Source organism: Stegostoma tigrinum, chromosome 12, assembly GCF_030684315.1.
Source record: "Stegostoma tigrinum isolate sSteTig4 chromosome 12, sSteTig4.hap1, whole genome shotgun sequence".
Lineage (NCBI taxonomy): Eukaryota > Metazoa > Chordata > Chondrichthyes > Orectolobiformes > Stegostomatidae > Stegostoma > Stegostoma tigrinum.
The window spans coordinates 74329383-74342612 of NC_081365.1; the positions used below are offsets into that span (position 1 = coordinate 74329383).

Here is a 13230-nt window from a genome sequence, read left to right on the forward strand (position 1 = left end):
GGCTCACTAGCTCAGCTCAAGCAAAATTCTCGGGTTCAGCGTAAGACTTTACAAGATCAATCATGACTTACCCGGACAGGCTTAAACAGAATGAATTCTGTATCCTTGTTGGACAAATACAAGGAAAGACTTCTCAAGGTTGTGGGCAGTTGAACTTTAATTGTTTTGTACGTAGAAGCCACAACATCATTAATTTTTGCTGAAAATTTACAGAACAAAATCACTGTCTTATTATCTCCATTGCGTACACAAATCTTGCACAAATGTTTGCAGTGAAGCAGCAGACTACAATTTTACAAAAACCAAGAGAATGTTTCAAATCAGAAACAAAAACTTTCAGACCATAATCAGCCCAAAAACTCTCCTTAGGCTTGCTTTCACACAGTTGCCTCAGGCAGAAATGCAGCATATCCACCTCAGTTGCACCAAACACCCACCTGGCTCCTATTTACAAAGCAATGGCCAGCATTGGTTACTAGGCACATCATTTCAAGCCCTATCTCCTGGACTCCCACGTATAACCTATTGGTACAGAACTGCATGACTGAAGGAAAAATCTACTGTCAGCAGAGATAATGGGAACTGCAGATGCTGGAGAATCTGAGATCACAAAAGTGTGGAGCTGGATGAACACAGCAGGCCAAGCAGCATCTTAGGAGCACAAAAGCTGACATTTTGGGCCTAGGCCCTTCTTCATCTATTGTCAGCAGTTACCTTTCAGATTTTGTTCAAAGTGGAATCTCCCAGGCAACCTGCCTAACAAACCTCGTTCAGGCAGAAACATCAACTGATAATGTCTTAGATTTGCTACACATTGCTGACTTAAAACTAACTGTTTCATTTACTTACATGAAGATAGTGGCTGGAATTCTGCAGCAAACACTGGACAACACTTTGGGACATCCTCAAGATTCGTTCAGAATGCAATTTCTTGCCTTCTGTCATAGTAATGGTGAGCTTAGGTCGAACAAGCAAGTTCCCAGTTGGCAGTAAATATGGATTCAGACAACTGGGAAATGCTTGTCTTTCATCAGGTTGGGGGTAGAGTCCTAGCTCTTCACAACATGGAGCTCATAGTCATGTCAAGTTCACTTCTGATAAAGGAAGTGACCTCCCAAAACACCATAAGGAAACAGTTTATCAAATTGTAATGTTGTTTAAAATATCATTTAAAAGATCTTCAACTAGAAGCGAAACTAAAGTAAAACACATTTCAAACAGAATAGAACCACACGTACCTGGGTGTGCCCAAGGCTGCTGTGCTAGATTATACTTTGGCCCTCCCTGATGACCCATTGTTTTTAATGCTGATACCTGTACAATAGGAATTTTTCATCATTACCAAAGATCACAGGAGGGTGCAAACATATTGACAGATCTGCCAGCTATGTCCAGTTTGTTCTAAAACCACCACAGAAGACAACTGATGTTGAATTATGTTCACATGCAAGTTAAATTCCTTGCAAGAATAAGGCACCATAACATATTACAGTTAGTAACACAGAGATCCAGAATAACAATCTAGAACACGTTCAAATCCTACCAGGGTAGTTTGAAAAATTGGGAGTCATTACTAAGAAAATGTTTGGAAATAAGAGGCAGCAGTCAGTAAAATTAACGTGAAGTTAGCAGATTGTTGTAAAAATCCAACTGATTGTTATGAAAGAAACCTACTGCCCCTACCTCGTTTGTCTTATAACATAACAAAGCGCTGTGGTTCACTCTTAATTACATGAGCCATCTCGCTGCACTGACGGCAACCAAGGATGGACAATAAAATGCCCATATTTTCAAAGTGAACAATGACAATTACATACCATGCTCTGAATTCTAATATATAAACCTGAGGACCAATCTCCCAACACTGACTTCACCCAACAGCTGGAAACAGTCCAAAGTGACTCTAAGCAACCTAGTCATCAATCCCATTCAGAGAGTGTGTTAAAATCTTGTATCCATAACAAAAAACTCTGTACAGATGTAAGGTGGCACATGTAAACATCAGTGCAGTCACTCTCATACAGTTAACTGTAATCTAAAGTAAGAACAAATAATCATGTACGTTGGTACGACAGCAGCAATTATCCATTTCAATGACTGATACCTTGAAGAGAGTACTCTGTATTCCCACTCGTCAGCTCAATCTGACCTTCTACTTAATTCCACAGTGAAAGAACATAGGTCCCTGTCTGTGACACCATGTAACAGCCAATGTTACAAGCACCGACTTACAACACTAAAGTAATTCCTGACGTGCAGGGTTGACTTATGAGGACAGATTAAGCAGACTGGGCCAATATTCTCTGTAATTTACAAGAATGGGAGGTGATCTCATTCAAAAACATACAAATACCTTACAGTAGTTAACAGATGAAAAAAAGACATGGGCGATTGGTGATAAGTAGGGGAAGAAGGGGGAGGTGGAGGGTGGGAAGGGAGGACGGGGACGGTGGGGGGAAGGGGGACGGAAAGGGGGACAGGGATGGGTGGAGGGAAAGGGGGCGAGGACGGGGAGGAGGGGGACAGGGAGGGTCGTGGGGGACGGGGGTGGAAGGGGAGGGAAGGGAACGGAGCAGAGGGGAGGGGAGGGAAGGGAACGGAGCGGAGGGGAGGGAACGGAGCGGAGCGGAGGGGAGGGAACGGAGCGGAGCGGAGGGGAGGGAACGGAGCGGAGCGGAGGGGAGGGAACGGAGCGGAGCGGAGGGGAGGGAACGGAGCGGAGCGGAGGGGAGGGAACGGAGCGGAGCGGAGGGGAGGGAACGGAGCGGAGGGGAGGGGAGGGGAGGGAACGGAGCGGAGCGGAGGGGAGGGAACGGAGCGGAGCGGAGGGGAGGGGAGGGAACGGAGCGGAGGGGAGGGAACGGAGCGGAGCGGAGGGGAGGGGAGGGGAGGGGAGGGACGTGAGGAGAGGGAGTAGGGATAGTAAACAGAATTCTTACAGGGTAGATGCAGGATCGGCTTTGCCTTGGCTGGTTGAGGGTGAGGGTCTAGAACCAAGGGATGGAGTCTCAGAACAAGGAACAGGTCTTTTAGGACTGTGATGAAGAGGGATTCCTTCAATTGGAGGGCAGTTAATCTTTGGAAACTTAGTCAACAAGTTTGTTCAAGACTGATGAATAAATTTCTACCTATCAAAAACATCAAGGAATATGGGGATAGCACAAGAAACCGGTGCTGAAGCAGATCAGCTACACCGGTCTAAATGGTCTTCTCCTGGTTCTCTTTCTTGCATTGTTAACACAAAGCTGCAGTTTTCTTACTTTGGTCATAAACTCTTCCAGGTGTCCCACAAAGAGTTTGGTCTGGTGCTGAATAAACTTTTCACAAGCAGACTTCAAATTACGATCCACTTCCTTCTTTGAGTCTATATAATGTTCCTTGATCTCTGGAGACCCCTAGAGGGAGATGAGAAAAGTTAACCCATTCCCAAAGCAGTGATTATTCAAATCCTCACATCTATTTTTACTTAGAAACACCTACAAAAAACCTGGGATTGTACAGTTTGAACTGAGCAGTACAACCTAATGTATATTTGCCTCATTTATTCTTGTCCACAATATTGTACAGAGGTGCCCAACTGGGAGTTGTAACACATACTGCTCTCTGGGGAAATAAGGCTGAATTGGATTGATTTTTGATCTACATGGCAGTGCAGAAATTCATCAAGTGTCCTTAGACAGCACCTTCTAAACCCCAAACCATCTCTATCTCAAAGGACAAGGGCAGCATATATTTGGGAACAGCACCACCTGTGAGTTGCCCTCCAAGCCACCCATCCTGGCTTGGAAATATGCCATCGTTTTTCAGTATCACTGGGTCAAAATCCTGGAATTCCCTCCCTTACAGCATTGTGGGTCTATTTACAGTACACGGACTACATCTGTTCAAGATGAAAGCTCACCACCACCTTCTCAAGGACAACTAGGGAAGAAATGTTGGCAGCATCTCATGAAATGAACTGGAAAACACAAATGGATATCGGGACAGGCAGGAAAGTGCAGTTGAGATCACAATCAGTTGATCTTTGTTGAAAATCAGAATAAGCTCGCAGGGTGAAGGGGGAACCAGATCAATGAACGGCCTAATCTCACTCTTATTTCATACATTGTTGTTTCCCAAGCTGAAGTATATTCCGTAACTATCTACTCCGTGCTCTCCAATTTCACTAAAAGCTTCCCAAAAACACAGAACATACTATGAGCCATACCTCAAGCAGGAATTCAAGGATGGAATTATTGCTGCTCAGCCTAAATAACCTGGGGACAGATCTGGGGTTCAGCATTTTAAATGCTGCCTCTGTAAGAGAAAATATTCAAATGTCAAACATCACATCAACTAAAGCAATCATGTGCCAAACACAACAGCTTAAACGTAATGAATTTGGCCAAGAGGGAATTTCTTAAATTTAAAAGCCAGAAGCAAATGCAAATTCACATTCTGGCTTGAACTCATGTCCATAAATGTATTTATAACGTATGGCTTCCACACTGCCAAAAGGGAGCTGTGCCAAAACAAATGTATTTTAATCTATTGTTCAGACATCTTATGACATATTTCTGTGGCAGGGAGGACTTGAACATCAACTAACCTCAGTGCAGAACTCACCTTTTCCCATCCAATAATTTTAACAGGCAGTAAAAATCACTGAAGCATACCCCACCATTTCTCAAGAGGCGCGCTCTGTGGGGTGTATTTTTTCTGGCATTGTAAGAGTTCATCAGCATAATCTGAATCTCCACAGTGGGACATCAACAAACAAACGGCAGCAACACAGCACAGTCTGAGTAACCCCTGCATCTCCACGGCCTCAGGGCAGGACCAGGGTAGGCTTGGGGAATGAAAAGAAAAGGCACCTCAAAACTTTGACAGAAAAAGTCCAGAAGTACTGAGCGGACTGCTGAACATGGGGAAAGAAATAAAAAGACATCAGGGCTGAATCCTGAAAAACAAGGCAGCACCTGTGTGATAGACAGGTGGGCAAAGAAGGGTATCTGTTTTTATGCCAAAGAAATTGTGTCATTCAACCTATTGACTTCTATCTTACTACAAGACATTCTGCCTTACCCGTCTCATTACGCAGAAGAGCTGGATTGACTTCCATTTTTTGACAAAAGCCTACTTATCTTTCTCCCTGGTATAAGCCAGCCCCTTCCCTTTATGTTTCCTCAGAAGCCTGCTGTGTACTTTTAGCATTTCCTGCTGCTGCTACAGTCAGTTGGGACTGCAGTTTAAACCACCTCAGCAACTGCTAAAACAAGTCTGGCTTTGTTTCTTGCAGGTTTCAAAGTACAATAACTATGCAACACCGCAGTACTGGAAAGAAAAACAAGTATCAATGTTGGATCAAACATTGTGATCTGTGAAGCCATCACAATCAATGCGCATGGAATTTGCAGCACAGAAACAGGGCGCTCAATCTAATTAATCTGGGACGGTATACATTTCACAAGACATTCCCCTCACATTATCATAATCTTCTGTGCTTTCAATTCTATTTATGTAGCTACCATTCAATGCATCAAGATCTGGGCCTCAACTACTCCTTGTGATTAAGTTCTATATTTTCATCATCTCAATAGTGGTTTCTGCTACATTTCTTATTGGATTTAGCAGTGACTAGATTATATCAAAGGCCTCTAGTTTGAATCCCTCCCCCTACTCTATAATCAAAAAAAACTTCAAAAGTCTACCTTATCTAGTTACTTAATAAATTTAAGGGTTTCAAGGTCAGTTCTCAGTCTTGGAGTTGAAAACAGCCCTAACCCTGTTCATTTTTTCTGCTGGTTATAGCCTCTCAGCTCTGGTACCCGCCTCGTACTTTGTTCTGTACCATCTCTGCTGTCTCTTTTATAATATGCAAGCTAACACTAAGTGCAGTCCTCCGAGGAAGGAAAGTCGTATAAGATAAAACAGGAAGTCAGCAATCCCTTAGATCAAACAGTACTGCTGCAGCTGACATGAGAATAATACGTTGTCCAGCATCGCTACCACAGAAAACTTTAAAATGGCTTTCAATTTTAAAAGGGATTTGTTTTCATTTTGTTCCGATGTCAAAAACTCTTTCAGAGGAGAAGAGGAGAAGCAGAGAAGATGTGTGCATGTTTGAATAAGCAGTGGAAGACAAAATATTGCAGTACTTTCAAGATCTACCCAATATGAGCCAAAAAGTGCCTCAAGTGGTGAATCGAATGCTAAGTACCACAGAGAAACACCGAACAGCTCGATTTCACTTGTTTGAGACAGTTCTGTAGGTATAATTACATAGACCATTAGAAAAAATATCCAAACCAAATCAGGAACCAAGGCCAAAAGAAATGTGGATACTGTAAATCAGAAACAAAAACAGAAGTTGCTGAATGTTGCTAGCAGCACCTGTGAAGAGAAATCAGTTAACATATGAATGAGGCATGGGTCAAAAGGTACTGAAGAATTAAATGAACTTGCACCTGGTATCTACATTTGTACACAATAATCACAAGCACTTGCATGTTTGAGCTCACTCTAAGTCGATCTGCTGCATTGTAGGACGTAGTAAGATGGAGACTGAGACCTCTATAGCATTAGGACATGTGTCATGCAAAGGGGATGACATCGTGAGTGTATGTCTTAAAGGTGCATTGCATATCTGCCGTGTGATGTAATACAACAATTGGAAATATCTACAGATCAAAAAATATTTTAACAGGCATGAATTAGACTACTGCACTACAAACGGAATAGTGTAGGTTAGGTGGGCTTGAGATTGGTATGACAGGTTGGCACAACATCGAGGGCCGAAGGGCCTGTACTGTGCTGTAATGTTCTATGTTCTGTTTCAAGTCCAGTGACCCTTCCTCAGAACATTTTGTTTCTAGAATCAGAGACTTACCACATTAGCACTGCTGGTTCGTGGTCAGCACTGCTGCCTCACAGCGCCAGGCACTGGGGTTCAATTCCATCCTCGGGCGACTGTCCGTGTCGAGTTTGCACACTGTCCCCGTGTCTGCGTGGGTTTCCTCCGGGTGCTCCGGTTTCCTCCCACAGGCCAAAGGTGTGCAGGTTAGGGTGAATTAGCCAGGTTAAATTGCCTGCGGTGTTCAGGGATGTGTAGATTAGGTGGGTTACAGGGGGATGGGTCTGGATGGGATGCTCCAAGGGTCGGTGTGGACTTGTTGGACCGAAGAGCCTGTTTTCCATACTATAGGGATTCTATGATTCTATGATCTGACCCCAGGCAGAGGGATCCTGCAGCAGGGACTTCATCACTGTGGAATCGGTCCAGGTTTCAGCATCGATCCCAGATTTAGATTCAGCGCTAAGCTTAAAGAGTTTGAACCCACCTCTGAGATAACAAGGAGTAGAGATGGATGAACACAGCAGGCCAAGCAGCATCAGAGGAGCAGGAAAGCAGGAAAGTTTCGGGCCTAGACCCTTCTTCAGAAAAAAAAATCAAGGAGTATGAGGAGAAAGCCAGAACAGGGCACTGATACAGATTATCAGCCATGATCACATTGAATGACAGACCAGACACAAAGGGCTGAGTGGCCTACTTCCGTGCTTTTGTGTTTCTGTGGATTAGTCATTGGAACATTTTAACATGTCTTGTGTTCATGATTTATTTCCTTTGTTCTCCTGTTGAGATTGTAGTTTTTAAGTAATCTTTCACTAAAAACCCAGCTCTACATCCAACTCCACTCCTTATTATCTCAGATTCTCCAGCATCTGCAGTTCCTACTATCTCTTTAACCCACCTCTGATCTTTTAGTGAAAGATGACTTAAAAAAACTACGATCTCAACAGAAGAACAAAGGAAATAAATCATGAACACAAGACATGTTAAAATGTTCCAATGACTAATCCACAGAAACACAAAAGCACGGAAGTAGGCCACTCAGCCCTTTGTGTCTGGTCTGTCATTCAATGTGATCATTGCTGATAATCTGTATCAGTGCCCTGTTCTGGCTTTCTCCTCATACCCTATGCCTTCTTTTGCTGTAAGAACTATAGCTAACTCCTTTTTAAAAACATTTGATGTTGTGGCCTCAATCACTTTCACTGGAACAGAATTCCATAGGCTCACCACACCCTTGATGAAATTTCTCTTCATCTCAGTCCCAAGTGGCTATCCCACATCCTTAAATTGTGATCCCTGGTTCTGACTCCCTGGCCATTTGAAGCATCCTTCCCTTATTTACCCTGTCTAGTCCTGGTAGAACATTACAGGTTTTTAATGAGATTTTCCCTCACATTCTTCTAACCTCCAGCGAACACAGTCCTAACTGATCCCGTCACTCATCGTATGTCAATCCTGCTATACCAGGAATTGGATGTGGTAAAGTTTTGTTGCACTCCCTCCATAACCTGAAGTGCAAAACTCAATTAGAACAATCCAGCCTAATTGAAGCTGAGTGCTGGACAGATTTGATCTTTCTATAATGGTGACAGTGACTGTTGATAAACCTGTGTAGTAGAAGGGGAGCAACAAAGTGCATAAGGGCCGGTTCAGCATCGATACAGAGAACGTGAATACATAAAGTCAATGGTTCACCATTGGCAAGGTAAAGAGAAATTCTCTACGATTCAAACAGATAAGAATTTCGTTGCCCCACTGAAACAGACGGAGGAGATCAAGATGCAAGGAGTCAGCACTGGGAGGGGAATGGAAGCTGTGCTTAACGAATATTTGTAGTTCTAAAGAAGCTGCCTGCAGGGAGCTGGCATCATCAGAACAATGGACATGGTTTCAGCTGGAGCTCATGGTAACAGGCACAGCAGTGAGTGGTTTCAGACCCTGGCACAGGCTTTTGAGGCACCCACAGCCATGACAGATGGTTCACAAAACTGGTAGTCGTAGGGTTCTAGAGTTGCACGATAAAGACAGTATCAGCTTTCACAAAACCATGTTCTAAAGTCTCAGCGACAACACAGCAGCAGACTTCACTTTGCAGTTTGAGATCGGAAGTTTCTGTAACTCTGGTGAATACGTGGTTTCTCGGTGCAGAGGGGAGGCCTCTGAAGTTGACCTAAGCATCCTGTGGAGAGCTGGTGGGTAGTTTGGTATGGTAGAAACTGACTTGCACAGTTCAATCAATTTGATGTCTCCTTTGGGGGAAGTTTTGACAATTTAATCCACGCTATGAAAATATTCTGGCCTTTTCCAAAGGATTGCAACTTTGCACCAAGATGGCATAACCATGCATATTCAACAACATGTGCACCATGTTGAAGAAATTTTGGTTGAGCGCAAAAATTATATTCATCTAGGTTTCTTGCTTGTTACATGCTTCTCGTTTCAAACATTATGGGTTACAGAGCTTTGACTACTTACCACCAGCCGCTCACTGCCTCACTAAGGGCTGGCTGGCTCACTGTTTTGCTCAAGTGATGGCAGCACACACAATATGGGAGCAAAACCAGGAATCAGCCAGCTAACAATACCAGAAGGATGTATTCCCCCTTCACTTATATCTCAACTAGAAACTACACAATGTAAAACAAGGGCTTATTAATGTTCAAGTGCAATGTGGAAATTGGTTATTTCTGGAAAGTGCAGCACAGGATCACTGTTATTGACTACAAAGACGAACATATTGTTAATACAGAGTGAGAGAAAACACATCATAGACAAACGGGGTTAATATCCTTGCATGGTCACAGTTGACAGTACAAAGCACCTCTGCAAGACATGTGACTGCAAGTTAGACAACTATACAACTGCTTTCAAATGTAGCTCCGGTGGCCTGGTTAATTCTGACCAAGTGAGCACTTAATTGCTGATTGATATTCTTCTACTGCTGCTGGTCAGGATGTCGAAGTCAGTCAGCGACCCAGCCCCCATTCCAAACAACAGTCAGAGGTGGGGATGTGTTATTTCAAAATCCCCACCCTTCCATCTGCTAATCCACCTCGGCCTGGGCTGACCGAAATCCTGTCTCTCCCACCTCCCCACCAAGCCTCCCCAAACGAAAGCAATACTGTGCTTAGGTCTGATGGAGAATTTAAAGCTGAGATTCTGTTGAGCGCAGTAAGCTGGGCCAGTTTTTCACGCACTGGGATGCTACAATGCTCTTTGCCAGTCTTGTACATTTTCACCACAGTTTTGGTTCAAGAGGAAAAATACACTTTCTCCTTTGCATTTATTTAATGCTTTGCAAGGTGTTGCTGATGACAAACAGACTGCACCGCCAGAGGACAAGGACAGCAATCAGAATGAACGAGAGTACCAAGCAAGCAGACACTTGGTGTGCAAGAAATACAAGCACTGTACTGTAGCATTAATATTCAGATTGGAAACAAATGGCTTTGTCACCCCCTAATGGCACATCCACATCATAGTAGTCTTCAAAATGATGAACATTCTCCTCTCTTTAAATAACTTTGACAGCAAGCAGTCCCTTATAACTAACCAATGTTTGTTGATAAATATTTTGGAGTAGCAGGGCTGTTGGACAGCAATACTGAGATTAACTTTTCTTCGTCTCAAAGCTAATTTTTAAATTCAATGTAAGACCATGGCATCTGTCCATTTAACTTGAGAGTTATTACATTGAGAAAGAAGTCAGTCGACTCAAATCAGGGCTGTTTTAAATATAGAGTAACACAGAGTAACAGAAGTAGTTAGTGAAAGGCATACATGCAGGTCATTGCAAGTGAACATCGAATAAACCTGGAGATGTGCTGAATAGTTAAAGATGGGAAGGATCAAACCACCCAACTCTAGCTGCCAGCACAAAGCAGTACCTCTAGTCTTTTTAAGGTCCAGGGAAATCTCCTTAATGGCAAAGTCAGTGTGGAAAGGAGCAATCTGTTCCCGAAGGATCAAGAGATGCTTGATAAGGAAGAGCTGTCCATCTGTCTGAGTCTGAAATAGAAGCGCAGAGGGGGCATCAATGCTTTTTGACACAACAAACAAGAAAAATAAGCCAACCCATTTGTGCATTTTCTGCGGTTTGTCTAACAAAAGCAAATCTTACAATTAGGAGAATTATTGCCTTAATGTTGTGAAGGTTCAGAAAAATATTTTAGAAACACAAACCACATCAGACAGCTCAAGAAACCATGTTCTAAGCTGAATAATGAACCAATTTGTTTATTTTTCTGCTACATTTAAGAGCGGTGATTTTCAGGTAGAGAGTGGAGACTCAAAGGAATGTCTCCAGACAGGGCCCAAGGGACTTGCAAACTGATTCAGCATGGACAGTGCATTCACAAACTGAACTGCAGACTTAAAACACAAAGTTCCCTCTCCCTGTTCGGTGCTAGGCTACTTCTGTGAATAGAAGATTTTATTTTTAATTAAGTTGTTTCACCCTGACTTTGTAAAATAGTTTTATTTTCTACACTGCACTCATAGGATGGTACTGTGAGAATGCTACACTATCAGAAGATGTCATCTTTCCTGGTCAATATCAATCATTTGACTAAACAACATCACATTGCTGCTTGTGGGAGCTTACTGTGTGCAAATGGACTGCATGTTTCCTACTTGAGAACAGTGACTGCACTGAAAAGCACTTAATTGGTTCTGAATTACTTTTCGACATCCTGAGGTCATGAAAGGCACTAATATACATGAGTCTTCTTTTTAAAAATTAAATAACTTTACAAAATGTATTAATACAAACTATTTTAGAAATGACAATCCTGACCATGGTTGAAACAAAGATCAAATTATGCCTTCGTTTTTCATCTCAAATGTCCCAGTGTGTTATTTTAGAGTTTGCTAATACCAACTGGGATGGTGACAGCAATGCATTGATTGTTTTCAATAAGGGAGGGAAAAGCCTGCCAACTCCCGATCATTATGCAGCCTCTGTACCCAGATAGTGAACAGAATATGCTCAGGCACCTCATCACGCAAGCATGGAGTTGGATCTTCAGGAGAGCGCAGGTCAGCAAGAAATTTAACGAGAGAAATGGGGAGGGAATGGGGGGAGCGAGGAAAAAAAAAAGTAGAAAAACTGAACCTAATGCAAACAGCAAATAACTTGGAGATTTTCACTGACCTTGTTTTTAATGATTGAATCAGCAGCCCCAAGTAATGAGTAGATACAAGCAGACAAGGCTTCCTGCGACAGACCCTGAAACACTGCCCGCTGGAGCAAACACAGCACAGTTACAATATAGGAGATAATGGGAACTGCAGATGCTGGAGAATTCCAAGATAATAAAATGTGAGGCTGGATGAACACAGCAGGCCAAGCAGCATCTCAGGAGCACAAAAGCTGACGTTTCGGGCCTAGACCCTTCATCAGAGAGCTCTCTGATGAAGGGTCTAGGCCCGAAACGTCAGCTTTTGTGCTCCTGAGATGCTGCTTGGCCTGCTGTGTTCATCCAGCCTCACATTTTATTATCACGGTTACAATATATATATGTACACACACACACACACACACACACACTTCATCATCAGTACTACACACATTGTAAAGATCATTAAAGGAAGTAGCTCTTCAGAAATCACAATGAGCTGGACTCTGGACATTTTTAAAAAGCAGCTTTTTCCGGAAATAGGTCTAGCAACAGCCTTATCTTTATTCATTCAATGCAGCACCAAGAAACTTTTTGGAGTGATCAATTGAAAGAAAGAACGAGATACAATGTTATTTTGGAATCTGAGCTTTGTTGCCCCATCCTTTTGAGATGGATTGCTCTCAAAGACCAAGGGCTAAGTTGTAATGTTTCAGTGCTAAGGTTCAACTTTCTAAATACATCAAACTCAAGCCACAACATGATGTATAGCTGAGCGTGCCTCAGTGATGGTTACAACTCTACTACTCAAGGGCAGTACACTATGCTACAGAGGCACAGAATGTGTCTCACACCTCTCTCACTTTTTTTTGATGCTCAGGTGCAGACTACATGCTACAAACAAAATTGAGTTGGAGGATGAATCTTCCATTTTCCCCCAAATGGTCTGCTGTTCTGCACATAAGAACTGCTTGGGCAACTGGGATAATCACATCCTGTGGAAAAATACAAAACAGCAAGCCAGCAGCTCTTCAATTATAGGAAGGTTCCGTGTGGCTCTGCAGAGCAATATTCCAAGGACTGGGAATATTACTAATTAACGTTGGCGGCCATACACTTACAACAAACAGCAGCAACCTGTTAGCAGTAAAAGTTGCAATACAGAAACTGCGTAATGGGAGATTACCTTTTCTGCTTCAAACCAACACGTGGAGAACATGCCTTCAGCTGTCTTGGCCCTATCCTCTGTCCTCCCCGCATCTCTGTGTCTCTCTACCATTT

At 42.9% G+C, this 13230-nt stretch overlaps 1 protein-coding gene across 2 annotated transcripts in view; it reads right to left on the reverse strand.

Moving 5' to 3' along the window:
* cog3 (component of oligomeric golgi complex 3) overlaps positions 1–13230 on the reverse strand; it is an 81960-nt gene that overhangs the window by 6102 nt on the left and 62628 nt on the right. The window contains exons 16-21 of one of the 2 annotated variants that reach the window (XM_048540543.2): positions 11985–12074; positions 10720–10840; positions 4208–4296; positions 3261–3395; positions 1239–1314; positions 72–199 (exon numbers count right to left, since the gene is read on the reverse strand). In XM_048540543.2, coding sequence (XP_048396500.2) covers positions 72–199; positions 1239–1314; positions 3261–3395; positions 4208–4296; positions 10720–10840; positions 11985–12074 — 639 coding nt within the window. The remainder of the gene's footprint in view (positions 1–71; positions 200–1238; positions 1315–3260; positions 3396–4207; positions 4297–10719; positions 10841–11984; positions 12075–13230) is intronic. The other variant, XM_048540544.2, reaches the window with a different exon arrangement.